Source organism: Nomia melanderi, chromosome 2 (assembly GCF_051020985.1).
Source record: "Nomia melanderi isolate GNS246 chromosome 2, iyNomMela1, whole genome shotgun sequence".
Taxonomy (NCBI): Eukaryota; Metazoa; Arthropoda; class Insecta; order Hymenoptera; family Halictidae; genus Nomia; species Nomia melanderi.
Window position 1 is genome coordinate 9,953,336 of NC_135000.1, and position 27,472 is coordinate 9,980,807.

General features: G+C 41.7%; 6 protein-coding genes across 52 annotated transcripts in view; 2 read left to right on the forward strand and 4 right to left on the reverse strand.

Annotated features, from left to right (window-relative positions):
* Positions 1-57: 57 nt before the first annotated feature.
* LOC116433045 (CXXC finger protein 1) lies at positions 58-2,756 on the reverse strand. The gene is made up of 6 exons (XM_031990704.2): positions 2,352-2,756; positions 2,025-2,146; positions 1,864-1,954; positions 1,578-1,798; positions 913-1,489; positions 58-827 (listed from the first exon to the last, which is right to left on the reverse strand). Exons 1-6 carry the CDS (start codon positions 2,379-2,381, stop codon positions 312-314), a joined length of 1,557 nt encoding a protein of 518 aa, XP_031846564.1. The 5' UTR covers positions 2,382-2,756; the 3' UTR covers positions 58-311.
* Positions 2,757-3,165: 409 nt separating this feature from the next.
* On the forward strand, positions 3,166-4,847 carry ND-19 (NADH dehydrogenase [ubiquinone] 1 alpha subcomplex subunit 8). The gene is made up of 3 exons (XM_031990710.2): positions 3,166-3,448; positions 3,944-4,119; positions 4,196-4,847. Exons 1-3 carry the CDS (start codon positions 3,320-3,322, stop codon positions 4,410-4,412), a joined length of 522 nt encoding a protein of 173 aa, XP_031846570.1. The 5' UTR covers positions 3,166-3,319; the 3' UTR covers positions 4,413-4,847.
* A 251-nt stretch (positions 4,848-5,098) lies between these two features.
* Positions 5,099-9,524, reverse strand: Mgat1 (alpha-1,3-mannosyl-glycoprotein 2-beta-N-acetylglucosaminyltransferase). Of its 2 annotated transcripts, none has more exons than XM_031990706.2 (11): positions 9,310-9,524; positions 7,935-8,061; positions 7,698-7,803; positions 7,467-7,618; positions 7,158-7,388; positions 6,947-7,085; positions 6,639-6,867; positions 6,462-6,566; positions 6,289-6,379; positions 6,028-6,198; positions 5,099-5,935 (listed from the first exon to the last, which is right to left on the reverse strand). In XM_031990706.2, exons 2-11 carry the CDS (start codon positions 8,037-8,039, stop codon positions 5,822-5,824), a joined length of 1,443 nt encoding a protein of 480 aa, XP_031846566.2. In that variant the 5' UTR covers positions 8,040-8,061; positions 9,310-9,524; the 3' UTR covers positions 5,099-5,821. The 2 variants fall into 2 exon arrangements, with proteins under 2 accessions (XP_031846566.2, XP_031846565.2); XM_031990705.2 differs by lacking the exon at positions 9,310-9,524 and adding an exon at positions 8,335-8,486.
* On the forward strand, positions 8,476-10,582 carry LOC116433048 (uncharacterized). Of its 12 annotated transcripts, none has more exons than XR_012997932.1 (5): positions 8,476-8,686; positions 8,978-9,089; positions 9,996-10,090; positions 10,209-10,336; positions 10,418-10,582. XR_012997932.1 is itself a non-coding variant. In XM_076364407.1 (5 exons), the coding sequence occupies exons 1-5, from the start codon at positions 8,476-8,478 to the stop codon at positions 10,470-10,472; spliced, it is 570 nt and encodes a 189-aa protein (XP_076220522.1). In that variant the 3' UTR covers positions 10,473-10,582. The 12 variants fall into 12 exon arrangements, 3 of the variants coding, with proteins under 3 accessions (XP_076220522.1, XP_076220523.1, XP_076220524.1); XR_012997931.1 differs by having other exon boundaries at positions 10,209-10,313; XM_076364407.1 differs by having other exon boundaries at positions 10,240-10,336.
* A 1,279-nt stretch (positions 10,583-11,861) lies between these two features.
* Positions 11,862-22,840, reverse strand: LOC116433044 (uncharacterized). 5 transcript variants are annotated; one of them, XM_031990699.2, is made up of 28 exons: positions 22,691-22,840; positions 20,754-20,871; positions 20,546-20,671; positions 20,223-20,449; positions 18,576-18,625; positions 18,324-18,504; positions 17,840-17,971; positions 17,589-17,745; positions 17,310-17,526; positions 16,719-16,939; positions 16,555-16,657; positions 16,356-16,483; positions 16,142-16,264; positions 15,900-16,067; positions 15,547-15,828; positions 15,170-15,274; positions 14,881-15,094; positions 14,556-14,739; positions 14,180-14,476; positions 14,018-14,100; positions 13,750-13,943; positions 13,513-13,671; positions 13,316-13,444; positions 13,105-13,235; positions 12,778-13,033; positions 12,617-12,713; positions 12,198-12,308; positions 11,862-12,113 (listed from the first exon to the last, which is right to left on the reverse strand). In XM_031990699.2, the coding sequence occupies exons 4-28, from the start codon at positions 20,246-20,248 to the stop codon at positions 12,046-12,048; spliced, it is 3,816 nt and encodes a 1,271-aa protein (XP_031846559.2). In that variant the 5' UTR covers positions 20,249-20,449; positions 20,546-20,671; positions 20,754-20,871; positions 22,691-22,840; the 3' UTR covers positions 11,862-12,045. The 5 variants fall into 5 exon arrangements, with proteins under 5 accessions (XP_031846559.2, XP_031846555.2, XP_031846563.2 ...); XM_031990695.2 differs by lacking the exon at positions 22,691-22,840 and adding an exon at positions 22,373-22,518; XM_031990703.2 differs by lacking the exons at positions 20,223-20,449; positions 20,546-20,671; positions 20,754-20,871; positions 22,691-22,840 and adding an exon at positions 19,853-20,002.
* lap (phosphatidylinositol-binding clathrin assembly protein lap) overlaps positions 20,904-27,472 on the reverse strand; it is a 29,548-nt gene continuing 22,979 nt past the window's right edge. For all 31 annotated transcript variants that reach the window (XM_076374348.1, XM_076374354.1, XM_076374349.1 and 28 more), the window contains one exon: positions 20,904-27,049. Coding sequence is in view for 1 of the 31 variants with exons in the window: in XM_076374354.1 (XP_076230469.1) it covers positions 26,996-27,049 (54 nt within the window). In the remaining 30 variants the exon portion in view is untranslated. The remainder of the gene's footprint in view (positions 27,050-27,472) is intronic.

Here is a 27,472-nt window from a genome sequence, read left to right on the forward strand (position 1 = left end):
GTTGACACCCTTGAAACTAGAACTCTCTAGCGGTAGACTCGTTCCGGTAGTGGTGTACGTTCCATTTCGATTTCCCGCTATTTATCCTCTTATTTACAATCATTCGATTTCATTGCGGAAACGACCTTCTACAATTCCATATACTTAACACGTACGAATCGACGAAGATCGAGGAACAGGTTTACAGTCATTGTCGCATCGTACGATAATACATTAATAGGTAACGCTATAATGAACACGTCGCGGAGGTACGTTTAAACAGTTCCATGCACCGTACAGCAGTAGAAGTATCCTTAAAGATGCGAGAGCCATCATTGCACCGCGGATTGTTCTTTCTGCAGCATACCATACCTACGCTGAAGTTCTTCCTCCATTGCTTCCAACTGTTCCCTGTTCTGTTCTTGCGTCATCTGTTCCATTAGCTCGTGATTGTACGTGGAGTGCAGCATCAGCGCCAGAACCCCGGCACGCGTAGCCATGTTCGCTCGGATCTGTCTTTCCTGTTCCACCAACTCGTCTATCTTCAACCACTGTCTCACTCTTTCCATGTCGATCTCTGCTCTGCGCAGTTTCTCCCAGACATAATGTTTCACGCAACTCTTCTTCGGGGCACGACAGAATTCTCCGGTGGTGTCGAACACATTGGTGACCAGGGGACACCCGCAAACCTCTGTCTCGCTGATCTTCGGATCCTTGCAATGCTCCGGGCACAGTACCCGCAACCTTTTGCAGTAGGTTCGATTCGCGGGATTGTAGAAATCGCAAAACATCACTTGTCCCTCGATGCGCGTCTTGAAGATGGAACCGAACGACGCTTGAGACTCGTACTGTGAAAGCGAAAAGAAAGTTAGAACCATTGGTGTACAGTGTCGGGACAAACGAAACGCGTCCGGCGTGTCCACGTTGCTTTACCTTGTTGAAACATTTCTCCATGTGTTTGATGGCGGTCCTGGAATGGATCTCGTGCCCGCAAGTGATACAGTACATGCTCATCTCGGTGTCGTCGTTGTCGTCCACTTCCGCTTGTGGGTCTATAGTCGCGTGTTTAGCCCGCTCCACGATCTTGTCCAACTCGGTGTGTCTTTTGTCCAGTTCCTGGAGTATCCGTCTGACGTCGTATTGCTGCCTCCTGACAGACTCCAGCGCTCTTCGGTTGTTCTGTTCCGCGATGCACGGTGTCAACGACCATTCCTGTATCCGTTGCGGCAGCACTTGGTAGATCCTGTTAGTTGCCAGTTTTAATCCACACTCGTCGGAGCAGTACTTGCTACCGGTACGCGACTGTTTTGTGCAGGCTGGACCGTAACAGTGTCTTGGCACTTCGAGGTATTCGTTCCTTTCGTTGCTCGAATCCCTCTTGCGTTTCTTGATGAATTTCGAACTTTTATTGAAACTTTTCGACGGTTTCAACGGATCGCCCAACACTCTGCAAGTTCTTTGTATGCATCTAAGCTTTAACCGTACCGAGGGCCCGAATTTCTTCAAATGTCTGAGAAGCGAGAGACGATTGATTTATGGAAATACGATTAATCACGATATTATTTAATGTTCGACTTTCGATAATTGATCAAAACTACCTGCACGCGTCGCATTTCCCACAGTTTTCGGTTCTTATACAGCCTGTGCATTGTCCGCAACGTTTCGACGATTTTTTTACTAAAGTTGGGTCCCAGGGTGCATCATACTCGTACCTGTGAGCTCGTTCTTTCTCTTTGTGCTTCTTATATTTGCGATCTTCTTGCTCTGTCTTGCGTGGTTTGTAACGAGTCACCAGGGTAGGATCTTCTTCTCTGCAGCGCTACAAACATACCTAGTCAATACTTTTCCTCCGATAACTAGTTCTGTTATTATTCGAGAACTTACAATACAAAAGAATTGCTTTATGTGCTTGGCATCCTTCTCCGTAATATTTATACAGTCGCCATGGTACCATTCTTCGCAGGCATCGCAACCTCTAAAATTTCAATGAAACTTTTATTAAATATTTAGAAAGGAGAACAGTCTAATCGAAGAGCATTACGTACATCATGAAACGGGAACTATCGGAACTCCTACAGATACAGTAAGCTTGACCATCTTGTTTCAATAAAGTAGCAATTTTGCTCTTTCTCTCCGGTAACATAAACTGTTTGGCTATTTCCTCCTTCTGCAATCATTTAATTTCTTTTTCAAATCATCTGCTTTAATTATTGTAATATTACTTAAACTCGACGACACGTATCACCGCGTTACAAATATCATTGTAATCTTCACTGCCGAAGAATTTTCAAAAATGCTAAGTATCTTGTTACATACAGAAAATTTGTATTACATGACAGACTAACGTTCAGCATTGATAATCGAGTACTCACCGATAAGTTTTGTTGCCTTTTATCAGCCATATTTCCGTATTGTTGAGCTCCTAAATTGTCCAAAAATCTATCTCGCGTACAGCTTTGTTACTTCCTAAAAACTACAATTTCAATGATCCCAAGAAGAAGCAACGAACCGATCCAGAGCCATGTTATTGTACACACTGCTGTCATACTGCAGGGGACACTTATCATCGTTGAAAAAGTTCGGTAATGTTATTTAACGCGATGACATGGGATATAATTATCTTCCTCGCTATTGTGTATTTTTCCCTTCATTTTTAGCTTACAAAATTATTTTACAACCAAAATTCGGCGTTTTTCCGACAACTGATTTCCATTGCGCACGCGTGCACACTTTCCCCTTCTACTTGCCGTGAAAAAGCGATGGGTGTCACAGTCGATAAAGAAGTAGCAGCATAACCTCTTCGAAATTCCCCAATTTCTGAACGAGAACGATTTCCTTCAAAATATTAAATATCTCGTGGGGCTTTTTATATATTTAAATATTCGACGGGCTTTCCGGGAAAAGAAAAAAACGACGAATGGTAGCAATCAGGGGAAATACAAAATGGCTTCTATTGAGTTTCGCGAGGTTATGTGCATTCTACGATTGTTTAATTCTTTCGTTTATTCGACTAATGACAAGTAGACTAATTACGCGTGACTCCTTGATTTCGCTGTTTATAATTAATCAATGAAACAGAAATTTCTGTATAAACGTAAATTTCAAATACGCCTTTTACTATTTGATGATATATTTCTCCGATAGGGAGTCGCTGGCATCGTTTTCCCGAGACGTGTTGTGGATAGGTTTGAAATCTATAATCTTATGTCATTCGAGAATGGTTTTTGAGTGAGTTGATTTGGTCTCGAGATTGTTTTTAAGTCAGGAATTACAGGTCGAAATCGAAGTCGGTTTCATTGTTATTCACATCGTAATTGACCGTGAAACGTAGTCGAACAGTATGGTCGTCCCAAAAGATTATACATTCCCGTCAGATGAGGAATTGACTGTCGAGGAAATAAATATTAGCTATCCAGCTCTGCACGCTGCATCCTTTTACGTTGGCAAGAAATGTGAACTCGATAATAATGTAAGCAATCTCGTTTTTATCGTTAATGTTCCACGACCTCCGTCAACTCCAGTGTGCATTTGCGTGATCCTGTACTTAAATTTCATTCAGTTCCGAAAGGTTACATAACATTCTCGGCTATCAAATATTGCTATTGAATCAATTAGCAAAATTCTTTTCTATAACCGTATCGTTGATTGGTTGATCTTTAACGTACTCCGTAATTCCAATGAATTTCTCGATAAACGCTGATTTGCTGTTAAACAGCTTTCTCGGTTAACCTCATTCTGGAATTGACGTTCGTGTGTTTTCTTCTTATTACTACTGTTGATTAAGCTTTATAACTATATACCCAATTATTTGTCGTGTCTTATTGAACTTTCCTTGTAGATAGTTTGTTGGTAGCATGTTTATGGGGTAAGGTTTGTAATTAATAGTTGTATCATTCGTAGTGGTATTTATGTTTTATTCTTCGTGGGATTACATTCTTTACGTTGACCGAACTCTCTGACTTAGGAATTTACGCTATGTAAACAAGAAACAAAGGACCCAAGGAAATGCCTTAAGGAAGGAAGAAATGTGACCGCTTGTGCAATGGGGGTGTTTAAAGGCCTCAAGGAACATTGTATGCAGGAATTTAATCAGTATAAGTATTGTCTCGAACAATCTTCTAGCAGGCTGGAACTTCATCAGTACGTTCTTTGTATTCTTAAAAATTATTTTCGAAAAACAAAAATCATTTGACCCTAACCGTTGGAATACTTTTAGCTGTCGAAAAACACAAGGGGTGTTAGATGAATGCGTTCTAAAGAATTTGAAAATAGAACGACCATATTTCGGATATTTCTGCGAAGCCAAAGTTCACGACACCAAGAGACCAAAGCCAGAACCATATAGACCGACATATACAGATGGTGTTGCTGAACCAAATTTACCCGACCATCTTGACGAGCCAAAGTTCGGTTTCAGAAACGCATGGGCCTAATGTGTTATCTGTTAGTACTGTTGGGAATTTGTTTTTGTAGTCAATATTCTACATATTGCGAAACTTAAAGGAACTAAAATAATCAGAATATTTGTATTTGTTTCGTATACGATTAGGAACGAATACAAATACATATAATTTATGCACTGAAAGATACTGTAGATTGCTAAAAAAACGAAAAGTAATAAACATAAATCTTGATCTGTAACAAGTTTTGCTTTACTAAGTTGAAAGGCTAAAGATTATAATTTCTAGAAAGAATGTTATTCACGAGTCGGACAGTTGTCCATGAGTAAATATTCAATTTCGAGATTCTATGTGAATTATGCTATCGCATTTCTATAAACCTTTATAGAAGAAATATATGTGTTTGTTAAGAATATTTAACTCTGGGAATTTTCAATTGATTGAAAATGAATCGTGTCATTAATATTAGCACTTTTGTTTGCTTTTTATTAATAGAACATTCCTTGACCGTTGCATGGCAAAGAAAGTAAAAGGTGGCACTGTTCTGCAACCCTTTCTCCCTTCTCGATTCGAAACAACAATTCGGTACAGTACCCATTTCTAAATCCAGCAAATTCGCACCTTTGATTCTTCGGTAATTACCCGTGAGCAACGCGCACAAAATGCAGAGTTAATCAAAAACAACATTTCTGGACTAAAGCCCGCCTTCCTTCTTCGTATCTTCTTCTTCTTCTTCTTCTTCTTTTCGTCAATTCCAACAAACGCGAATGAAATTAAGCTGAAGAATGAAATTAGTCCAAAAAATTGCGTTTGCTTTCGAACTGTGCACGTGTGATATACAATATAAACATTATGTACATAATGGTAGAATCTAAATTATTTATGCAACTGCCTTGCGACCTTATCACCGTTTCTTTCAAAGTAATCTCGACGACGTTCGAACAGTCTTTAACGTGTTTTTGGAAGAGACACATTAACCGGAATGGAAGAAAATTAAATCGGTAACTAGCACTGTGATTGCTTGTTCAGTTGCACAAATAATCAACATTCTTATTATCAGTCCATTTGCATTTTGATAGACAGTGCTATGCGAGTCAAATGATCCAGGATGCTCCTCCAACGTATTGCAATCACTTTTTTCCCTTTTTTGTTTTGTTTCATCAAGCGTTTTTTCTTGAACTCTCTTGCTAACCCGGACTAACTGCACCTCTGCATAGCACTGTATGTACAAACAGTGGAGGCACTATGCAAATCTCTCGAATTACTTAACAGTACGTGTTTCAGTTTTCGCTCACAAATTTTCTACAAGGAAAATCATAAGCAGACGAACGTCCGTGGGAGAGTGTTCATTCGATGAAAATATTCACTCGGTATCAACGAACGTGTCATGGAAGCAATTAACTTGTACAATGTAACGAACTCCTGATGCGTCGAATCCTCTGTTAGCTCCAAGTAATGTCGTAACCGTTCCAGTTCGGACTGGGCGCTAAGTGTACTCTTCTTCCCTTATAGAAAAACGTGACTACTCCACGATACCCGGTTCTGGGCACGCCACTCTGCCAACGGGAAAGAAACCAAGTCCGTCAGTCCGTTCAGGTTAACATGTTTACATCGGTGATATATATATGTATATTGTATTAACAATTACCCGAAAGTCGTCCATCAATCCAAACTGCTTGGCAGTGTTCTTATACGCTTGGCGGCTGTAATACGGTATCCTCACTGCACCCGGTGCCACCACTTTCCCATTCTTTAATTCCGAGAAACTGACCACCGTGGATTGATACACTTCGTCAACGAAATTTATATCGTAATTATCCTGTAACATTCGTTCCGTCAAGATCAAGTTGCGACACGTTGAAATAGTTTCAGTGGAATTGCAAATAATGGTATATCACGTTGTTGTTACCTTTAATAAGTATGTCAAGTTCATTTTGGTAAAGTGCACGTATTCTGTGTTCAACTTGATGTACTTTAAATGCCTTTCGTAGAACATTCCACTGTAAGGAAACAATCAGTTGAGTATAGGAACATCTTGATGGTCTACGATAGCTGCACAACAACTTCACTTTTTATACGTACTTGCTTACACCAGTTTTACCGAACGTTCTTGTCCTAGATATCTCTGGTCGTATGCATGCTCTGTTTCGACGTTGTTCAGGTTGTCTTATCCAGTCGTCCCAGTATCTGTTGTAACGTTCATTGGTGTATTATGCACGTTGGTCGTGTTTTGTGGTAGGAAAAACATTTTGTACCTACGATTTGGGCCATTTTGGTGAAAGTTCAGTCCACAATTGACGCGTCAACATCCAGCCCAGTCCAGGAAAGAAATCTGTCCTGTATAATGCATCTACTGCATTCTCGTCAACTAAACCAGCTTTTCCATTGTCGTTCCATGCCGACACGCACCACAAGGAATTATCGGATACCAACAAGGGATACGTACCCAGGAAATATTCAAAAAAATCCGGAGCCACGTCCAAATCATCTATACAACGATGAACAGACGATTAGATAAGAAACTGTTTAATCAATAAGGAACGAGATAATGGAATCGGAACATTTACCTTCAACTATTATCACAGTATTGTATCCGAGTTGAAAGAATACATGATTAAGAGCCCATCCGTAATGGCGTGCAATTTTGAAGTATCCCCTAAACTTCTTCTCCTTCGGCGGCACTTCAATCTCTGATTGATCAGGTTGCTGCAACATGCATTTGTTACCTTTGGTGATCTTCGTCGATCTAAGAAAGAGTGAAGGACTGCAGTATCATACTTGTATGTGCATTATTTGATCTCCATATCTGGCAATAACTTCAGCAGTTTGATGGTGTTGACAATCCTCGGAGACAATGATTGGAAACTGTTCTACATTGGGTCTATACTTAATCAATTGATCGAGACATCTTTGTACTGTGATACGATTACAAGAAAACACCAAAACTGCTATTATCGGAGATCCATCTGGTAGTTTTCCATTAATAGGAACATTATAAGAGATTTTGCTCTGTTGAAAACAATAAAATATAGAATCTGCAAATGCTTTGGTTGTAAACTATAAATTAATCATGCTGGGATACATTACAGGAGGTGTCAATTTTTCTGGCAATATTTCCGCATCTTTATTGTTGACTCCCATACTTTTCTTTTCTTTATCGAACGAGATCTTGTCCCGATTAACATCATTTTTATCCCTTTGCTTCTCCTCTGTGTTTATAGTTGTCTCGTCTAATTTTTCTTCTCAGTAAAAATGAAAAGATATTTAAATATTCATCGGATACTCTCTTCTAAATATCAACATTATACAGAAACATACTTTTACGTTGCTTGTCCTCTTTGATACCCTGAAGAAGCTCCTGATTCAACGCTATCTCTTGCTTTACTCTCTTCTCCAATTTAGTAATCTGATTCGATATTCTAGCCTGGAATTAATAAACTTTTATAACTCTTGGGAAATTTTAAAGAACGTATTCCTTTCACTTCTCGCTAACTCATCCATTTCGATCGTCCAACTGTCCGTCGTAACGTTCATTTAAAATCTCGAGAAGCTTACTGTATCCTGTTCCTTGTTCACCGGCTGATCAGAGATTAGGAAGTACGTAATCAAACCCCATAGGACAAGAGAACCAAAAATAATGCTGACTGACCTGTTCCGCATGGCAGAACTAGTGTCACCTCATCTGTAAAGTGCAAAACAGACAATCATTCGACCGCTTGCCCAGGTAAATATCCCGTAATTATTTACTGAATATCGTGTCACAGCCTGGACAGAGGAGAACCGCGAGCAAGTTTCTTAGGTTACAGGAATTTTGGATTGGTCGTTATACGAGATACAGGAGTGTAACACGGCACACGGTATTATTTTAACTTCCTCTGCGAATCGGGTGTACAGTATTTTGAAGATAAAACAAATCCTCCACTCGTGTCCACGTTTATCACGTCAGATTACCAACCATTATGATATTCACGTAATCGCTCCTCGGTTGTCGCTACACGAGGACGACCTGCATTCTCGTTACACGTAAACGATAATTGGCTCGCGATCTGCCTCTCAGTTTACGATTATCCGATCAGGGTGCAGGATCACCGTGTCGATGTTGGACGGTTTCGTAAACAGGATTCTAAACCGAGCGACGAAGTCTCACGCGTTGACAGGCTTCCGCGGACTCCATTGTTGGCCTTTGCACCGGACGCGGAGAAAATTTGTTCGAGAAGGAAAGCATCGTTTTCCCTCGTGGAAATACTCGTATGGAAGGATCTTAACCGTACGGTGGAGCCACGTAGGTGACGAGTGTATTCCCACGTGTACGTAAGTAGTAAATACACGCGCGTCGCTACCGACACACTCGTGCAACCTATCGATTAATATTTCCCGACCCATTCATTCGAACGATAATCATTTATTCATTGCCTTTCGCTTGTTACGGTTACATCGGCGAAGGAAACCTGTAATATATCGTCATTTCGCGATTACGCCTGAAACCGTACAAGCGTCGTGCAGCGTCGTGCCGAGGTCACCAGTGTTTTCAATTAATATTTCCGACGGTGCATTCCTTGGTACACGAAATAAGTTCGGCATTCGGTTTCTGTTATAAGATGTGAAGATTAAGTCGTGTCGCTTCAGTCGTACGCGGTCCGTGGTGCGGTCAACGTCGCTCTCAGTGCGAGCCGAACATCTTTGGCCAGCGGTGCCAAAGTTCAAGATACGGTGAACATAAAAGTCTCTGTAGCTGTCTCTCCCGGATTGTATCGGCCCTCGATTTAAATTGTGTACAGTAAACGAATAAACTATCTGTCGGTTAATAATTTATTGTTTATCGATTCCTCTGTCATTACGGACGTTTAATATCAATAATAATTTGTTTCCTCTGAAAATGTTATTCATTTGACAAATAAACAGTTATTCTTCGAGATCATTCGCTACATACCATTTCCTGTCAACAACGCTACGTCATTTATTTACTTCAAATCGCGATGTCACTTTTAATTTTATCTCTCTTTCGTAACTGATCGCTTGTAAAAACAATTTCATTAATAAAAGGTACGGGACGGAGTATGAATAAAAATGTATCAATCGTATGAAAATCAAAATCACTTCGTATAACCTCAACGAGTACGACAAGGAAAGAGAACACGGTGCGAAGAGGACAACAATTTTGTAGCGCCATCTACCAGAAAACGCCCAAGCAGGTAGCACAGTAGTACGGTCGTGTTCTCGCTAGATGGCGCTGCGACGTAGCGCTATCCTTGTCGCACACTATACCTCTCCTTGTCTTCCAAAAATCAGCGCCATCTACGGTGAGACCCCCAAGCTGTTCGCCAAGTAGTAGTACAGCTGCACCAGCGGTAGGTGGCGCGGTCTTGCCAAACACTCTCGCCATCTGTCGACAATGTCTTGGTACTATTTGGCTAGCAGCTTGGACGTTTCATTGTAGATGGTACGGCATTCTCTTACGCTACTCGCGCCATCTGTTGGCAGTCTATTGGTACTATTTGGCGAGCAGCTTCGGCGTGCCATCGTAGATGGTACTGTACCTGTAATAAAATATTGAAGGGCCATCTAGCGACAGTATAGGCGTACTATTTGGCGAGCAGCTTGGACGTTTCGTGGTAGATGGCGCTGCTTCTACGAGACAAGGAAGGAAATACTGTGCGACGAGGACAGCCATATTACAGGCCCATCTAGCGGCGGTGCGGGCGTACTATTTGGTGAGTAGCTTGAGCGTTCCATTGTAGATGGCGCTGTACCTGTAATAGAATATTGTAGGGCCATCTAGCGATAGTATAGGCGTACTATTTGGCGTGTAGCTTGGGCGTTTCATTTTAGATGGCGCTGACCTAATTTATGAATATTCCAGCGCCATCTTGTGACTGTACAGGAGTACTATTTGGCGAGCTTCAACGTTTTATCCTAGATGGCGCTGATCAGCGGGTAATTCCGACAGATTTAAAATTGTAATTATGGCATCATATGCGATCCTATGGTGTCACGTGCAAACTTTAGTTATGTTTAATACAGTTCGCGTTTATTTGCAGAATGCCAATGTTAAACTGGTGTATTTTAGCTGGAATTTGGCGAGCTGGAACTTAGACGAATCTGCTTGAGTTGGAGCAAGAACTCATGAGGAATCTATAATTAATAGTTAAATTTGTTACTACGGTATTGTACTGCTCATGTAAATGTAAAACGAATGAGTTGAAATAAATAAATTAGTAAATATTGTAAAACTTGTGTCTTTTATTTCTGACTACCTTGCGAAATCCGTTTCAAAGCTCGCGCCACGGGAATGTTTACTTTTTTCGGATACCTCTTCTAATATCATGTTCTCCTAGTAAGAAACTCAGATTTCGACATCCGTCGGAAATTTGCCGCCTTTTGGTTTGTTTATGTTTTTCGGATACCTCTTTTAATATCATGTTCTCCTAGTAAGAAACTCAGATTTCGACATCTGTCGGAAATTTGCCGCCTTTTGGTTTGTTTATGTTTTTCGGAAACCTCTTTTAATATCATGTTCTCCTACTAAGAAACTCAGATTTCGAGATCCGCCGGAAATTTCCCGCCGTTTGGTTTGTTTATGTTTTTTCGGGGACCTCCTTTAATATCATGTTCTCCTAATACAAAACTCAGATTTTCGTGTTCCATTTCAAATTTTGCGGCTCGGGGAGACTTCTTATTAGGAGAACATGATAGTAATGGAGGTATCCGAAAACTGTAAACAAGCCAAAAGAGCGGGAAAACTTGGGAGACTTCTTTTAGTATCATGTTCTCGTAGTAAGAAACTTCTCAGAGCCGCAAAATTTGAAATGGAACGCGAAATTCTGAGTTTTGTATTAGGAGAACATGATAGTAATAGAGGTATCCGAGAAAACGCAAACAAACCAAAAAGGCGGGAAATTTTCGGATACCTCCTTTAGTATCATATTCTCCTAATACAAAACTCGGATTTTCGCGTTCCATTTCAAATTTTTCGACTCTCAGTGATTTCTTACTAGGAGAACATGACACTAAAGGAGGTATCCGAAAAATGTAAACAAATTAAAAGGCGGGAAATTTCCGGCGGATCACGAAATCCGAGTTTCTTACTAGGCGAACATGATATCAAAGGAGGTATTCGAAAAACATAAACAAACTAAAAGACGGGAAATTTCAGACGGATCTTGAAATCTGAGTTTTGTATTAGGAGAACATGATATTAAAAGAGGTATCCGAAAAATATAAACAAACCAAAAGACGGGAAACTTCAGGCGGATCTCGAAATCTGAGTTTTGTATTAGGAGAACATGATATTAAAAGAGGTATCCGAAAAACATAAACATTCTCCGAGCCGCCATTCTTGAAAGTTATCCCTTAAGTCCCTGGTACTTATTAAGAGAGCGTGATGAATGATCAGCGATTTATTATTTATAATTAAATTATGTATTTCCTTTTTGCACCACGCAGGTGAACGTAAAGAAATGGGATTAAATAAATGTACACAGATTGCATATTAATAACTTGTCTTTTATTTCATCCATCTTTTCTTTACAATTGCGCCTCGTTAATTACAGAGTACTTTATTTTCACTTTGTTTCACCTCTATCTTCCTCGCTTCCTCTTCGTTTATTTCATTTTATGGAAGCACCGTGCATTAGCACTTTGTTTAATAAATACACCAATTCTTAGTTTAAATAGACATCTGATCCTTTGTAGTTAAACTGTTTAATAAAATCTTCTCTGTAGTGACAGGTCCGTCTGCAAAAGTAATTTACAATTACCAGAAAGTAGATGAAAGCTACAAGTTTGAAAGCTGAATATGTTTATTAAATATCAACTAACCCAACTGATACCATACATCTGTATTTCCAGCATCTTTTCTCGCCGAGTTTAGTGCATTGCGAATTGCAATTGGTATCACGCAACTCATACAGAGAGGTGGCTCACCGGTTGCTGTAATATTCATGATTGTCAAGTTGGTAAGTGAACACATTGCGTACCGGCTAATTTTCAGAAAACTAAATTGTTCGGATGGCAATTTTCACTGAGGTCAACTTATATCACTACACACAGAAAAATTCAGATATCACATTGTTATGCAATATATTCTAAGTAGATAATCAATTCGAATTAAATTTTATATTTCTTCAATGCTGCGGTAATTAGCGAAGTTGCATAGCTAAGTGTCTTTATATAAAAACGAGATTTCTCGTTACCGGTACGCAATGTGTTAACATTTATAGATTCGTAATTAACATTACCTTTCGAACGGAGAACGCTCGACGGATTGGGCGTGTCTCGGCGGAAATAGACGCGAAAATCGACTGGAATATCCTTCGCTCCAGGTGTTTTATAATTCTACGCAAAGATAACATTGCGAATATAATCATTCCGATACACAATGACTATGCTAAATACGAACCCAGGTTCTATAATTCGTCAACTGGCCAGTTTTCGGGTCGTAGATCAAGTCCTCCATGGTCCAATATCCAAGGCCCATAACGAAGGCGCCTTCTATCTGTCCCAAATCAATTTCCGGGTTCATACTGACCCCAGCGTCCTCCATTATGTCCACCCTCTGCACGATATGTTGTCCGGTCAACACGTCGACTTCCACTTCTGCTATTGTGACACCGTATATCCCATAAGACCTGATGTCTTCAGTTTTCGCAGTAGACCTGAGCGTTGAAACGTCAAATACCGAATGCTGCGTACACAACTGATACTACACTAAAGAAGCTGAACATACAGGTAACGTGCGCACAAGTCGACGTCCTTTTGATGAGCCGTTGATACCAATTGTTGCCAAGTAGGATCCTTCAATTCTTGTTTGACAGGTTCCAACCTTCTCAGAAGCTCTTGGCAAGCTACCATAGTTGCCTAGGATTGTACGAGTCACATATGAAGGAATTACAGTAACTGCACTTGAAATATACACACTGCACTTGAAATATACTTACATATGAACAGGCGTCGCTGGTTACGCTGCCACCGGTAACGCTGTTATTCGGGGCTGTCAAATTATTGTTCGGCTTGACAGTCACCAGTGACAAATCGATTCCCAACGTGTGCGCCGCCATTTGAGCCACCTATCGAAAGAAAACGTGAACCAGTTCTCATCTTGACACTGTATCGTTTCACTTCCAATTTCAGTTACCTTGGTGTTAATACCCTGACCGCACTCGACGCCACCATGCGTGACAGAAACGGTACCGTCGTGGGCGTAAATAGCGACATGCGCGTGGAACTGTCCCCAGAACATGAAAGGGTACAGCATAGGCACTAAAGCTATCCCCTTTTTCTTCCATCGATTTTCCTGAACGACCGAAACAAATCTGTTCAACGAGTGACCCTATCGACGCAAACGCAGAGACACAGGAACGTAAAATCTCACGTTGTTGAACGTCTCGACGGCCCTCTTCCTCGCGTCGTAGTCCGCGCTCCTGGACAGCTCTTCTATCATAGGCTGCAAGACGGTCTTCTGATCCGGATCCATGTTCAACAGCCTCACCTCCACCGGGTCCTTTCCAACGACCCTCGCGATATGCTCCATTATGTTCTCGATCATGCCAACACCTTCCGTTGAACCTGTGGCCAGGAAAGCAAGTCAGAAAGACGTGTCCAAGGGGAACGGGGAAAAATTCAACGAGCATCCGTCATACTTGGCGCTCGACAGTAAGTGTTGGACGGCAAATCGGTTCTGGCTTCGTAGCCGTAGCAGGTCCAAGTGCTGGTATCGTAACCGCTGCAGAAAAAAATCACCAATATACATTACTGTACAATCTAATAATACAACATGAACAGAGTAACCGGTTTCCTTTTACCTCTCCATGTGTTCCAGCGTGAGGAAAGCGTGAGGCTCGTTAAAGCTGGAACCAGCGTTACCCCAGCTCTTCGAGTTTAAGTACTGAATACGTCCGTTGTCGTCCACGCCGACCTCGTACTCCTGGCGAGTGTCGAACCGCTTGCCTATGGCTTTCATGTTGCTCTCTATGGACATTATCAAACGTGCCGGCCGGTTCAACTTGTAGCTGACCAACGCGCACGCACAGACAACCTGAGTGGTGCGAGACAACTTTCCACCGTACCCACCGCCCAAACGTCTCACGTTGATGTTTATACTGCAATGAGAAAGATTTCAGTGAAGAAGCTTTCAGAATTGATTTCATTTTATTTTCAAGCTTCAAGACAGTTCCTCACCTGTTACTGGGCACGTCGAGACATTCGGATATGGCCGTTTGGGCGAGATCTATCCACTGCGTTGCCGGATAGACGTCTAGACCGTCCTCGATCGGCACGCAAACGCAAGACTGTGGCTCCATGGTGTAATGATACTGGCCGCCGGTACGGAACACTCCTTTTATCACGTGCTTCGTGTCGTTTCCTGTAAGACGCACCGTTGGAGACGTGGCAATTGAATATTGGGGGATTGATTTCAATCTGAATATATTATTATTCAGATGAAAAATTGAAATAAAATCTGTTCGACGGTGTAATCGATCAATGATCGCTAAACGCGAATCACCTTTGCTTTTGGCAGCATGAGTCGCTGTCTGCATTATCCTCGTGTCGTCGTTCGACGCGAGGACTTGTTCTATGGAGAACACTGCTTTGTCCTGACGAACGTCGACGTAAGAAACTCGAACCTTCTCCGCTGCCTCGTTTGCAATTCTCTGGCTCGTAGCAACGATGATACCGACCGGCTGCCCGGCGAATTCTACTTTCTCGTCAGCGAACAGCTAAAAAATATAACAAACAACTTCGATACACTGCGACGACTATTAATTAGATAATGAAATGTTAGTCTTATTTACAACTTCATCGCTGAACAGCATCGGTTCCTTGCTGTCCTTACTAATAAACAGGTTTTTACCAGGAATGTCTCTCGCCGAGAAGAATGCCACGACTCCTTTCATTTTCTGAAAATATTCGAATGTCAAGAGACATCTTTTCCAAAGAATCAACACGTTGAATGCCATGGGGGGGGGGGGGGGGTCACCGGTGACCTAACCTCGATTAAAACATTTCTATGTTACAAACAGTGTTACCTAATAACGGTGACATTCAGCTGGATCACCGTGCAGTAATAATAATGCACTTTGATCGATTTAACATTATATTTTGTACTTTACTGGATGAAATCGTGCGGCATTCAACGCGTTGAACGGAACTCGCAAGGAAGATAGCGTACCAACGCTTCGGAGGAATCGATGCTTCCAACTTTTCCGTTGGGCACAGTGGAGAGGACGAACGCGCAGAAAACTTCGTTCGGTATTGGCGGTATGTCGTTCACGTACTGCGCCTCGCCGGAAGTTTGATAAGCAGATTCGATTTTCGGTAGAGGCTGAGTCAAAGGCCAGAGATTCTTATCCGTGTTGTAGTCCTGTTTCCCTGATGACAGTCCACGCTCCAAAAGTGGGCCTGCGCTGCGCAACTTTGGATCCACGTTTTCCGGTTTCAAGCCCACGATGAACTGCAACACACTCAACGGTTACCAGTACCGATCACGGACGCGTGCACACCGATCGTGACGTGTCCAAGTACCTTGTAGAAAAGTCCTTCCGCGAGGGTCTTCCTGAACTGCGGGGAATAATCGGGCAACACGTGTTCAGGGTTCAATTCGCTGTCCAACTTCTTGATGGCTTGCTTGACGACATCTCTGTTGAAGACAGACTTGCCGATCAAGAAATTCTCAGTTTCCGTTGCGTGCAACTGAAATCAAACAGTCAATGGAAGATTCGAGAGTATACAATTTCATGCCAGTGGAAAACCGTAACGGTACTCACGAAGTCTTTGTGTATACCGCCAAATATGATGTTCGGTTTCTCCAGGACTTTCCCAGTTCCGTCCAGTTTAAGTAGAAAACCAGCGTTCACGTGGGCATGGGCGTTTTGTGCTCGTGGCATAATCTGTGAAATATTTATAATAATGTTATTATTCGCTGTATAAAAGTAGCATTCTATAAAAGGTAATCTTTTCCGTTGAAAGGCATAGAGGTACCTTAAAAGATCTGTATTTATATTCGCTGCCAAGTGCTGGCAACACTGTGCTGTATATAATTTTGTGTTTCATATCCATCTCCAAGAAGTCCAAGTAATTCATGATCGTCTTCTTGCCACCGGCTTCCACTGTTCATAGAGAATTGCCTCGGATCAGCGATTAATTCTTTAAATAGACAGAATTTCGTGATTTTACTCACCGATGTGTAATTGCGCGCCTGCGGTTTCGAGCATCAAGAAGAGATCCGAGGGGAACTCGTGATACTGATGCTTGATCATCAAGTTTCCGGCTAACGTGCCGACCTGCAATTAAATAACGATACCTCTTACTGTATTTCAATAAATTGGGAATCTTGATACACACATTTCTAACTGGCACGCTTGCGATTAAATCAATATGATCAGCCAGGTGTTTCAGGTATTCGAAGTTTGGCTCCTTCGAGTACTGATTGAAAGTTTCCATGACCGCCGTGAGAGAGAGGTTGCCGCCAATGGTTAAAGAATCATCGGTTTTGCTTATGTGGCGCAAATCGGGAATGTCGTTTATATCGATGTACATGTCAGGGACTTTTAACCGGTAAACACCTGCAAATGGATTATGTTAATAATATATAATAAACAAATAATATATATATATATATATATATTATTTTGTATTAATATATATTGATTAAAAACGTATTAACCCTTTGCACTCGAAAGTTTTTCACTAGAAATATTCAAGACGATGTTCTTTGAAACTAATTAACGAGGAAACATATATAAATTAAGAAGGAAAGTTATTTCATTTCAATATTCCACATATTGATGCATCGTACAAAGCTAAATATTATATATAAGACTTTATAATTTTGCAAATCAAATCAAGTGATGACTGAGAGTCACCTCTCGAGGTGTAAAGGGTTAATAGATTCCATTATCAATATCATTGCTAGTCTCATTGTAGACGTGTTACCATGGGCGGTATTGCCGCCGTGCAAAACATAGCTCGAATTAGGATTCCTCTGAAACACCTCGAACAAACTGTCCACTGAGAGTACTTTGTGAAACGTCGAGTCGCCCACTTTCATGTCAATTTCCTTGTCGGTTGCCTGTTGGACTCTGCTGCACCCGTTGTAGCCGTTTTGACACGGAGCACCGGTCTTCTTGCAGATCTTCATCTTATACAGCTCCTGTTGAAACGAAACAGTGGCTGATACTTTTTTCCACGCTGTACCTCTGTATCGAAGCTCACCTCGATGTCACGGATGTTTTTCGCGAGCTCTGCGGTGGCGTCAACAGCGAAGCCTTTGAACGTATCCAAGATTGGCCTGTAGCCCGTACACCGACAGATATTACTACCGAATGAATTCTCTATCTCCTTCATAGTGAGCTTCTTGTCCTGCAACAGACTGCATGCGGCAATGGAGTCAATTAATCTTGTCCCTGATACTTATCAATTGTATAGAATATAGTATGAAAAGGAGGAAATAGAAAATCACGTACCTGTACATATTCATGACCATGCCTGGAGAACAATAGCCACACTGGGAACCATTCTTCTCTGCTAGAGAGGCCTGCAGCACGTGGTAGCCGGTCCTTTTATTACCTATCCCCTCGATTGTTTTGATCGCCCAGCTGTAATAAATAGAATGGGATTAGATATGGGGTATACCTGCAAAGGAATTCCACCCTTATCGCTCCAACCGGCGGTATTGCCAGAATTGTACAGTTTTCACTGTTATTGCCTTTGGAATTGGCTAAAGGTCATTATATAATATTTTTGAAGCGACAAGGCTTGACAACCATTTATATTTGACGTGATACTTTTAGAATATTCAAATGAAATATTACTCTTCTGTTATAGATTATCATACTATACTACAAATTGTCTCTTTCTCAATAAATGATTAGAGAGGCAGTAGTTGTGTCGACCGTGGTTGGGAAATGAATGAGGGGGTAAGGGGTTGACGAAGGAAATTCCACTCACCCGTTACAAATCAAAACTGGTACCAAACACGAGTTCACGGACATGGTCACGCCCTTTACTGTCACGGACACGACGCAGGCACCACAGCCACCCTCGTGACACATGGCTTTGGTACCACGTAGCTTCGCGTGGTCCCTGATGAATACATTGAGGGACGTCCCAGGTAATATATCCCCATCGACTGAAAGAGAACTCGGTATTAATCCTTTTGTCCGAACAATGCCTATGGTTCTAAGAATTTAAGTCTAATACCTGTGTAAGGGACTCCATTGATGGTGAATTCCATGCTGGATTTAACATCGCTGAAACAAACAAGTTCAAACTGATATTCTTCAATCATAATTCTATTAAAGTACAATAGAAATAAGGCTGACATTAACGTAACACGAAGATCAGATTATTAGTCGTATTACGTTTCTTTTGACAATGCCACTAATGATGAAATTTCATTTAAACGAAACATTAAATACTTCAAATGATAAAAGCATCGCTTTAAGCAGCATTTATTATCCAGCTAGATAATATCTTGTATCAATGCTTAGTAGTAACGGTTTAAATGCAAATCACAGCAATAAAGTGAATCAGAAACTCGAGCAGCCAACTGTATCTTGAAGATAATACAATAGACAGAACAGTCGATTACATCTTTGCGATAAATAATTTTTCCATAGCTCAACAACTCTTCTTAATTAGTCATTCCCATTGTCCTCTGATTTCAGAGTTGCACAATCGTTTCATTTTGTGACTCAACAATGTTAATTCCCAGAATTTTCTTACATTGTGTCTTCCTCCATCCTGGGACAGAATGTACCACTCGTTAGAACGTTCTGAGAGCAATGCGGTTACATAAGTTTATACACGAGAGATAATGCTGAAGAGTCATCGAACATTGTAGCAATCCGAGCAATTTTCCTGAATGATATAATCTATGTACTTAGAGTCGAGCCTATGATTTTCGTTCTCCTTACTGGGTTTAAGTAAAGCTTCTGACTCATTTACAATTAAAGGTGCGCGTGCAGAGAAAAGTACACAGATTCGGGATCAGTAATTTCAGGATAATTTGATAGGAAACGAGATAACGTGTTACTCTCAGCCCTTTAACCCTTTGCACTCCAAAATTATGGAGTACAATATTTAACGTTAAGTTTCACGCGATGTTCATTAATATGTGAAATATTCAAATAAAACAAAATCTTTCTTCAATTTATATGCGATTGTTCGCGAAGCCAGTTTCAAGAGATGTTAATTATATTCCATCGGAAAGCGTTGGGTATTTTTGGCGGAAAACTCTTGGAGCGCAAAGGGTTAATCATTCGATTATCCTTAACGATTTATGGTCCGTCCGATCGTTCGGAGCCGCAGGTTTCCGCTCATTCCGCTGCAGTCGATGTACTTTCACGTGGAATTCACTTTCAGCAGCCGCATGAATCACAGGAGGACGTTCACTTCTTGGCCCCGGTGCAAGATCGCAAACGGTAACTTCACCGCAGTAGCGTGCACCACTTTCTCTTCGCTCGCAGCAATATTACCTTTTTCGGCGATCGAGCCGAACGCCGTTTTCCTTCGATTTCCAAACGACAGGAGGCAGAAGATTCTCTGCGGTCTCCAGATCGTACGTCCTCGCGAGATTTCGACAAACGGTCGCTTTAAACGCAATATCTGTTACAACATCTGAGAAATTGAAGCAGCCCTGACAGGATGAATCAAGGCGGACGTTAAATTGCCAATTTAAGCGGCAGCGTCTGCGATTAAACTTGATATACAAATTGATTTATGCGAATCTCAACCATCGTATCCGCGCATCGAACTCTATGGTTTCTATAGGTCAAATGGAACGAATTCGTTGTATTCGTATCCTTCGCTTCTCGTAAAATGAAATTGGATCGAATGGGAACTTACCCGACACGTTTTTTGGCGCAATGCATCCTTGAAACGACGCGTTAAGACAAGCTATCTACTAGACACTCGAGTACGATAAAAATTCTTTTAACTAGATAATAACCGCTGATAACAAATAGACGACGCTGTCAGCTAGTAAAATGACTAGCCCAGCCGATGGTACGGCAATAACTCATTGAAACTGGTTACCGCCACTGTTGTACTCCTGCATCGTCATCCCCCACTACCTACAACGAGAACACATAGTTACATAAGTCGCACATTATTGCAAGGATTCCTGCGAAATATCTATCTAATAACGGATAATACTTTGCATCACGCACAGGGCATTGTCGGTGGACTCGCGCGCTGCTTGTTTGATGACACTGTAATGTCTTCGGGTTGCAACAATTTTCTCGCATGCAACAGCGTCGGCTGCTACCGTTCACCGTCGCAGTCTCGTCCGGCTTCTAAAAATGCATTTGAAATGAACGGGGGAAGAAATGAAATTGAATGACTCGAGAACGATCGCGACGAATGGTCTCAACTCACCTTCGACTTCTGTACCGTGCGCCGTCCGTCTCTCCCTTGTCCTCGGTCTTCTTTCGCTTCTTCGGGAATCGCTGCGAAATGAAATTCAAGTACGGTTGCGTGTGTGCTCGCCGGGTTTCTGCCGTGTCACCCATAAGAAAAGAACGTTGATTAATTTCAATAAATACTCTATTAAACGCCATTCATGTTTACATAATCATTACAACATATCCGTAGCGCATAATGATATCGATGACAATTAATGCAAAGTAACATAGTAAATAATAGCGTCTCAACTAATATTGCAAAATTGGTACACCTTCTCGCGTCTGTTTTTCAAATGTCCGCGCACGTATTCGCTACACCCGTTAAAGAGAGAGAGAAAGAGAGAGAGAAACAGAGAGAGAGAGAGAGAGAGAGAAATAGAGAGAGAGAGAGAGAGAGAAAGACAGAGAGAGAGATAGAGAGAGAGGTAGAGAGAGAGATAGAGAGAGAGACGTCCCGATATAGAAGCGAGGATGAAACGGAAAAACGAGATAACACAGGGTTACAAGACACTCTCCGTATCGTGATCCTGAAAATATAGCAGCTTCTTATCAGTCCTCCTATCTTGACTCTAGGCTACCGATAGAACTTGTCCGACCTTCTTGATATCTCCTCGTTAAACAAAATATGTCCGCTAAACGGTAGCGATTTTACACGTTCCTCTAGGCTATCGCCGTTAACACGTTCAATGCCCCATAACCGACGGTTTCCCTTTAAGTACGGTGTGTCTCGTCGACGAATCTTCAACTATGACTGCTAACTCGATTGCAAAGTGATCAACGCTCGAACCTTTTGCTTTCCTTGTTTCGCGATTACAGCGTTAACGCTTCGGCTACCAGCGTTTCTTGATTGCACCTGATTAAGCAATTAGTTTCCAAGATTCTTTTAGTAACAGCGCCGCGAGTAAAAGGTAATTCGACAATTTGTCATCCGAAGGAATTACAGTTGAATTGTAATGTATCATTGCTAATTGTTATGTAACGATGATGGCGCTGATTTTTCTCTGACTTCTAAACGGAATATCGAAAGAGTAAAAGTAAACGTCGTCGAGAAGTATAATTGTAGCTTGTAACTTTAAGAGTAATTTATGAAATGTGTGACGCTGGTAGCTGGTAGCATAACACTGTTCAACGTTGAAACCACCGAGAGCCTTGCTCCCAGTTTCTTATAAAAATTACAATACTTGTAGATCTTGCGGCTGTCGCGGATTGAATCGCGTATTCAGAGCCACCCTCGTAATTTAACGCTAGAACTACCGAGCATTCAATACGATTAATATGCAATTCCTATAAAAATTGTAACAAATTATTTTCAGTTTCTTCGGACACTCATAGTACTAAAATGAAACTATTTACTTTCAAAATCATTTCGAATATTCGATGCTCCGAAGATATCGATAATTGCTAAAGAAAAAAATCGAAACCGGTCATTTTGACTGGTGCGGTAGTTCCAGTGTTAAATACACGGAGAAACGAAAATTCTCAAGTAGCCGAATCTCTCTCGTCCGGTAGTTTCAGCGTTGAAAGTAAATTCCGAAGAATGATATCGTTATCTCTGATTGTTTCGAACTGTCCGGCACAGGTGAACTCTCTTACCGAATTTCGTTCCGACCGACGTGCGTCTACGAGAGCTTCTGACGTGTTCGACGGCTGACAAAATGTTCGTTCGATCGTACAAAAGTAAACGGCGAGCCTGCCACGCGGCTGTGAACGTGTTAACGGCGTGGTTCACGAAAGATCCGATATAACGTTTCGTTACTCTTCCTTCGTTCCGAACAATCGTGCCGTCTTTTCGCTAATTTACAAGGGAGAGATACACAGATCACTACTGTCCTATGATTCTCAATAAAATATGCGTTTATATATAATATGTATATATATATATATATGTATATGTAATATTGTCCTGTTTACGTTCGATCACCAATAAGTTTACAGCTTTGGAATTTCGTTCTGAACGCGCGCTCGACGACGACACGCCGTTCGACATTCATCGACGTTCAACGAACGTGTCGCTAATACTTAAAAGAACAGCGAATGAAACGCGACGGGAAAATCATTTATACCGCTCGTTCTCGTGCCCGAGGAAACAATATTTCTCTGTTCATCGATAGCAGCATTTAAAATACAGCTCGAATCAACGAGGCTCCAGGGTTACATAATCATTCCATTCTTTTTTCTCTGACGCGATATGTATTAACTCCGTTGATGACCTCAGTTGATTTTAAATCCCGAAGTTTCATTACTTCGCGCTATCATTGAGAAAAGAATATATATATATGTACACATAGATAATTACACTGAGAAAATTGCGTCTTCCTTTTAGAGGTTGTTACTCAGAGCTGATGCTAAGTTGTAGAAAATGAAATTGGAAAGCTCTGTTACGAATTCGTCGAATTGGATCATTAGCCGAAGCCTTAATTTATACTATAATATTCTGTTATCAATTTTAGCGTGCCTCCTCTGAGCAGCAAGGACGAGCAGTTTCCATTGGATACAGTAACGAGAAAACCGAGCAGATCAAGCGGTTTTAGTTTGAAACTTAGTGGTGACCAGTTTCTCGCGTGATCCATAGACGTTAATTGAACGTGAGTTATGATCTAGTAGTCTCCTATGGCCGTTGTTCTCGCCAAGTCCTAGAAGTGTGTATTGTACAAGGACCTCTAAGCTAAGTGAGTTGTAACCTTGGACCATTTGGGAGGTCAGGGCTGGCGAATCTTTAAACAGGTAAAAATCTGTTCTTGTATACTACATCGTATGCGTGGAGAGTGATAAATAACCTATACAATCGGTTGATCGGTGTATCGCCGATGCTGTATTTCAATTTAAAAAATATTCAATCACTGTCAGAGGAAAAATACGTGTTTCCCACATTCGATCCCTGACAATCTAATTAAGTTAGCTCGCGCACCCCTGAATCCCCATGGTCCAGCAGCTTTTTACATGCCACTTCTATTCGCGTGTCTCTCGCCGCTCGAACCATCAGCGTTGCGACCTCCGATGAACATGTCTCGATCTGTCTCAACGGTGAGCGTCAGAAAAACCGGTTGAACGAATTCTTTTCAGCGTTACATTTATTCGTCGACTCTAATTCTATTACGTTTCATAGTTTCCATCGTTGTCTCAATTCACATTTTCAAGAAATAAGAAAACTGTGATCCTTGAAAGGTACCACGAACGTGAAATAGCCCACTGGGATTGTTCTTCTGATTATTATTAAAACACCGGGTTACCGGTGAGACCAATTTGCTCTGTAATCACTTCCGGCGCTGACGGAGGAGGAGTATACGTTGTGTAGATATGTACCGACTTCTCTACTTTGTAATCAAATCGAATAAGACAGTGTAACGCGATAACCGCGATACCTAGCAATAAATAATTCCTCCTCTTTATCTCCGGTTACACAAAGGACGAGTGATACACGAGACACGCAGCTGTTCTTCGGCGTTTGACACGATTGTTTCAGACGACACACCTTTTCAACGGTTCATTCGCGAGAAATCGAAAATACAAGAGAAACCCCTCTCACGCGAGATCGCAACGACGTCCTCTCAACTTCCGGTTCCCCTAGGCTCTTCCCCCTGCGTCTGTACACGACCTACTCTCGCGGACACAAAGTACACGGGGCGCAAACACCGCTGAAAACAAAGTACAACGCGTCGGTAATGATATACATATATATATATCTCGGATCGCCGGCCCCACGGGGGATTCCCAAACCCGACACACACCCCGGGGGACCGGCGAGAATAATAACGATTGTTCGCGGAGGTGTGTGGTCGCACGCGTTGCATCAGCGAGAAGGACGAGAACGAGTCCCGAATTAGAACCTTCGATGGGGGAATTATTGACTATGTTTAATAGTACCATACTGAATTGTAGACTCGCGGTGTGTTACATTCATAATAATTAATATGAGTATCATAAACCTTAACTCGCATAGATAGTTCATTCGATTACCTACTTAAGACGAATCGGAACGGTATACGGATAAAGAATATTAGCGAGACCGGCTAACATTCCGCATTCTTCGCTCGTTCACTCGCGCACAGACCCCGTTCTCATACGCATACACACATCTCCACGCATGCACTCGCTCTTCATCCCCTTCCTATATATATGTATATATAAATGTATGTATGTACTTATGTATATATGTATATATATGTATGTACGTATGTATATATGTATATATATGTATGTACGTATGTATATATGTATATATATGTATGTACGTATGTATATATGTATGCATGCATGTGTGTACGTATATATATGTACGTGTGTATGTATATATATGTATATGTGTATGTATCTATAGTACGTGCATACCTATATATGTGTATATATATATACATACATACACACACATATAGTTTAATCGTTTAATTATTTAATACTTTTAACAAAGGATACGTAACTGCTTCAGCGCCCTGAGTCGAAATCAAAGATACACAGTAAAGAGTACGAAAAATGAAACATGGAGTGCGACACGGGTACGCTAGGTTAGTAATTACGCCATATACATATACATTTATTTATATAACGCGTGCGCGTACACGCGTGTACACGCATACCCCGCACACGACCGAGTGTGCTCACACGTATATGCGTGTACACGCGTGTATCCTCAACCGTTGTGTTCCTCGCGCGAGTTCGAACCGCCACGTGGGCACGGGAAATTTTACAATAATACGGATGCATGCATTTTCAACCGGCTATATCAAGTGTTCCAGCGCTTTTCTTTTTTACCATTGAACTGTGCCAGTACGTTCGCCGAGAAACAGATGTCCCGTCGACCCTTCGAGCGCCGCGGCCGCGCGTGTACGCGTTCCCCGAATTTCTCCTACGAGTTTAACCATTCGCAGTCGAGGGAAATATTGAAATAGCTACCTACGCAACTAAATATTTCGATGAGATATCGGTTCTCTTATAATCGCGTATGTTTCAAGTCATTCCAACAACGCTCCGATCGTCGGCGCGTCGATTGCAACGTAATTAATCGTACGAATCTACAGAATTCACATCGATCTTCGGACGAACGCGAACGACACTCGATCCCCACACGGAAACGTTTCGGCTGGGTGTGTTCAGCGCTTGAAGGGTCGTCGCTGTCTGATTTCGTCAGACACCGATAACGATACTAAACGTTCGCGTTATTCTTTCTCTTTCTCGCGTGTGTGCGCACACGTGTCTCAACGGGTGGAATGTATTCGCACAGCTCATTGGGAAATTATATATACACTATATAATATAGTAATAATAATATAATAATAACGGCGTATATATAATTCCCTTGACGTATGTACGTTTAGAATCATGATAAACCACCGATCAACGGGCCCCTTTAGGAATGCTCGTTCGCTCAGTACACCTTCCAGTATATATATAAGCTTGCGGAACTACTATTCTCTCCTAACCACCTATATCTCGTCTACGAAAAGAAAAAATGTTCCTTTCGTAGCCGCATTTGTTTCGTTGACTCTCTCGCGCGCGCGCGCTCTGGCCTCCCTTTCACGCTCACCTTCTTCTTCTCATGTACAACATTCACTCTTTCTCGGTTTCTCCTGGAGCCATCGGGCTTCTCACCCCCCGCTCCATAGAAATTACTGGAAAACGCTACGATGTCGATGCAGTACTATCACAGTCAACACTTTTTTTTTTACGGAATAGTCGCATCCACGCTCATGGAATTCTAAACGCAATACGGCTTGTTTTTTTTCCCTTTTCTTTCTTTCTTTCTTTCTTTCTTTTCGTAACTCATTTTTAAGCGCTCTTCATCCCCCCACCCCCTTCCTCTCATACGCTCTCTTTCCCTTTATATAATTCTTGCTCTACAACTATGTCTTGGTTTTTCTTTTTTAGTTGCCTTGTACAATTTTGTCTATCTGTCTGTCTGCTGTGTGTCTGCGCATGTGTGTGTGTGTGCGTGTAAGTTATATGCGGTGTGAGTGTGTTTTACAATCTGAGGCTACACATATAATTTTTATCCCTGTTAAGGCAACCGCCGTAAACTGAGTGGAACCCGTATACGTTATTATACTCGATCAGCATGTAGAAATGTAACGGGGGATCCGCCGGCGCCGACAGCACACACATGTTCCTCCCGGATCGACGATCCGCGGCAAGCAGACTTGTTCGGGAACGGGGGAGCAGCCTGGTCGTTATGGGTTTTATAGTAGAATAACGAGAGCAAGCAGGGCACATTTCCTAGGCATATTACACAATATGTACAGAATTGGTGCTTCGTCCGCTAGGTTCTAACCCGAACTCCTGAAACAGGGGGAACCATGGATTAGAATGTCTCGCAGTTTTAACAATGGCGATATATAATTATAACCTAACGGTTCAACGTAATCTCAAGTATCCGAGCATATACAAGATTCGACAAGTGAAAAAAGGAGAGGTTCGTACCAGCGAATGAGACCAGGTGCTATTAATAAATAGATTATAATAAAAGTCTATCAGAGAGGGGGGGAGAGGGAGAGAGAGGGGAGAGAGGGAGAGAGAGGGGGGAGAGGGAGAGGGAGAGAGAGAGAAAGAGAGAGAGAACTCTGAACAGAATAATAGCTGGTTAATTACAACAGAAGTGTTAATTACAGTTAATTCGAAGGTATGTACATGGGCCCGTTGGTTCTTGTTCGAATCGACTCGTTTCGTCGCTAGAAAGTTTCTACGGTGAGGGGGGAATAGATA

Coding starts and splice junctions, on each gene's coding strand:
- LOC116433045 (XM_031990704.2), bottom strand. CDS start 2,381: ATGGCTGATAAAAGGCAACAAAACTTATCG. Junction 1,955..2,024: donor GATAGTTCCCGTTTCATGAT/GTACGTAATGCT, acceptor TTGAAATTTTAG/AGGTTGCGATGCCTGCGAAG. Junction 828..912: donor TGGAGAAATGTTTCAACAAG/GTAAAGCAACGT, acceptor TCGCTTTCACAG/TACGAGTCTCAAGCGTCGTT.
- Mgat1 (XM_031990706.2), bottom strand. CDS start 8,039: ATGCGGAACAGGTCAGTCAGCATTATTTTTGGTTCTCTTGTCCTATGG. Junction 7,619..7,697: donor AGAGGACAAGCAACGTAAAA/GTATGTTTCTGT, acceptor TTTACTGAGAAG/AAAAATTAGACGAGACAACT. Junction 6,380..6,461: donor GGTAAAACTGGTGTAAGCAA/GTACGTATAAAA, acceptor GTTTCCTTACAG/TGGAATGTTCTACGAAAGGC.
- LOC116433048 (XM_076364407.1), top strand. CDS start 8,476: ATGTTGGACGGTTTCGTAAACAGGATTCTAAACCGAGCGACGAAGTCT. Junction 9,090..9,995: donor GTGCCAAAGTTCAAGATACG/GTGAACATAAAA, acceptor GTTTCGTGGTAG/ATGGCGCTGCTTCTACGAGA. Junction 10,091..10,239: donor CGGTGCGGGCGTACTATTTG/GTGAGTAGCTTG, acceptor TGAATATTCCAG/CGCCATCTTGTGACTGTACA.
- ND-19 (XM_031990710.2), top strand. CDS start 3,320: ATGGTCGTCCCAAAAGATTATACATTCCCGTCAGATGAGGAATTGACT. Junction 3,449..3,943: donor AATGTGAACTCGATAATAAT/GTAAGCAATCTC, acceptor TCTCTGACTTAG/GAATTTACGCTATGTAAACA. Junction 4,120..4,195: donor AGCAGGCTGGAACTTCATCA/GTACGTTCTTTG, acceptor GAATACTTTTAG/CTGTCGAAAAACACAAGGGG.
- LOC116433044 (XM_031990699.2), bottom strand. CDS start 20,248: ATGCATTGCGCCAAAAAACGTGTCGG. Junction 15,095..15,169: donor TGCTGTTCAGCGATGAAGTT/GTAAATAAGACT, acceptor TATATTTTTTAG/CTGTTCGCTGACGAGAAAGT. Junction 13,034..13,104: donor GACTTGTGCGCACGTTACCT/GTATGTTCAGCT, acceptor TTCAACGCTCAG/GTCTACTGCGAAAACTGAAG.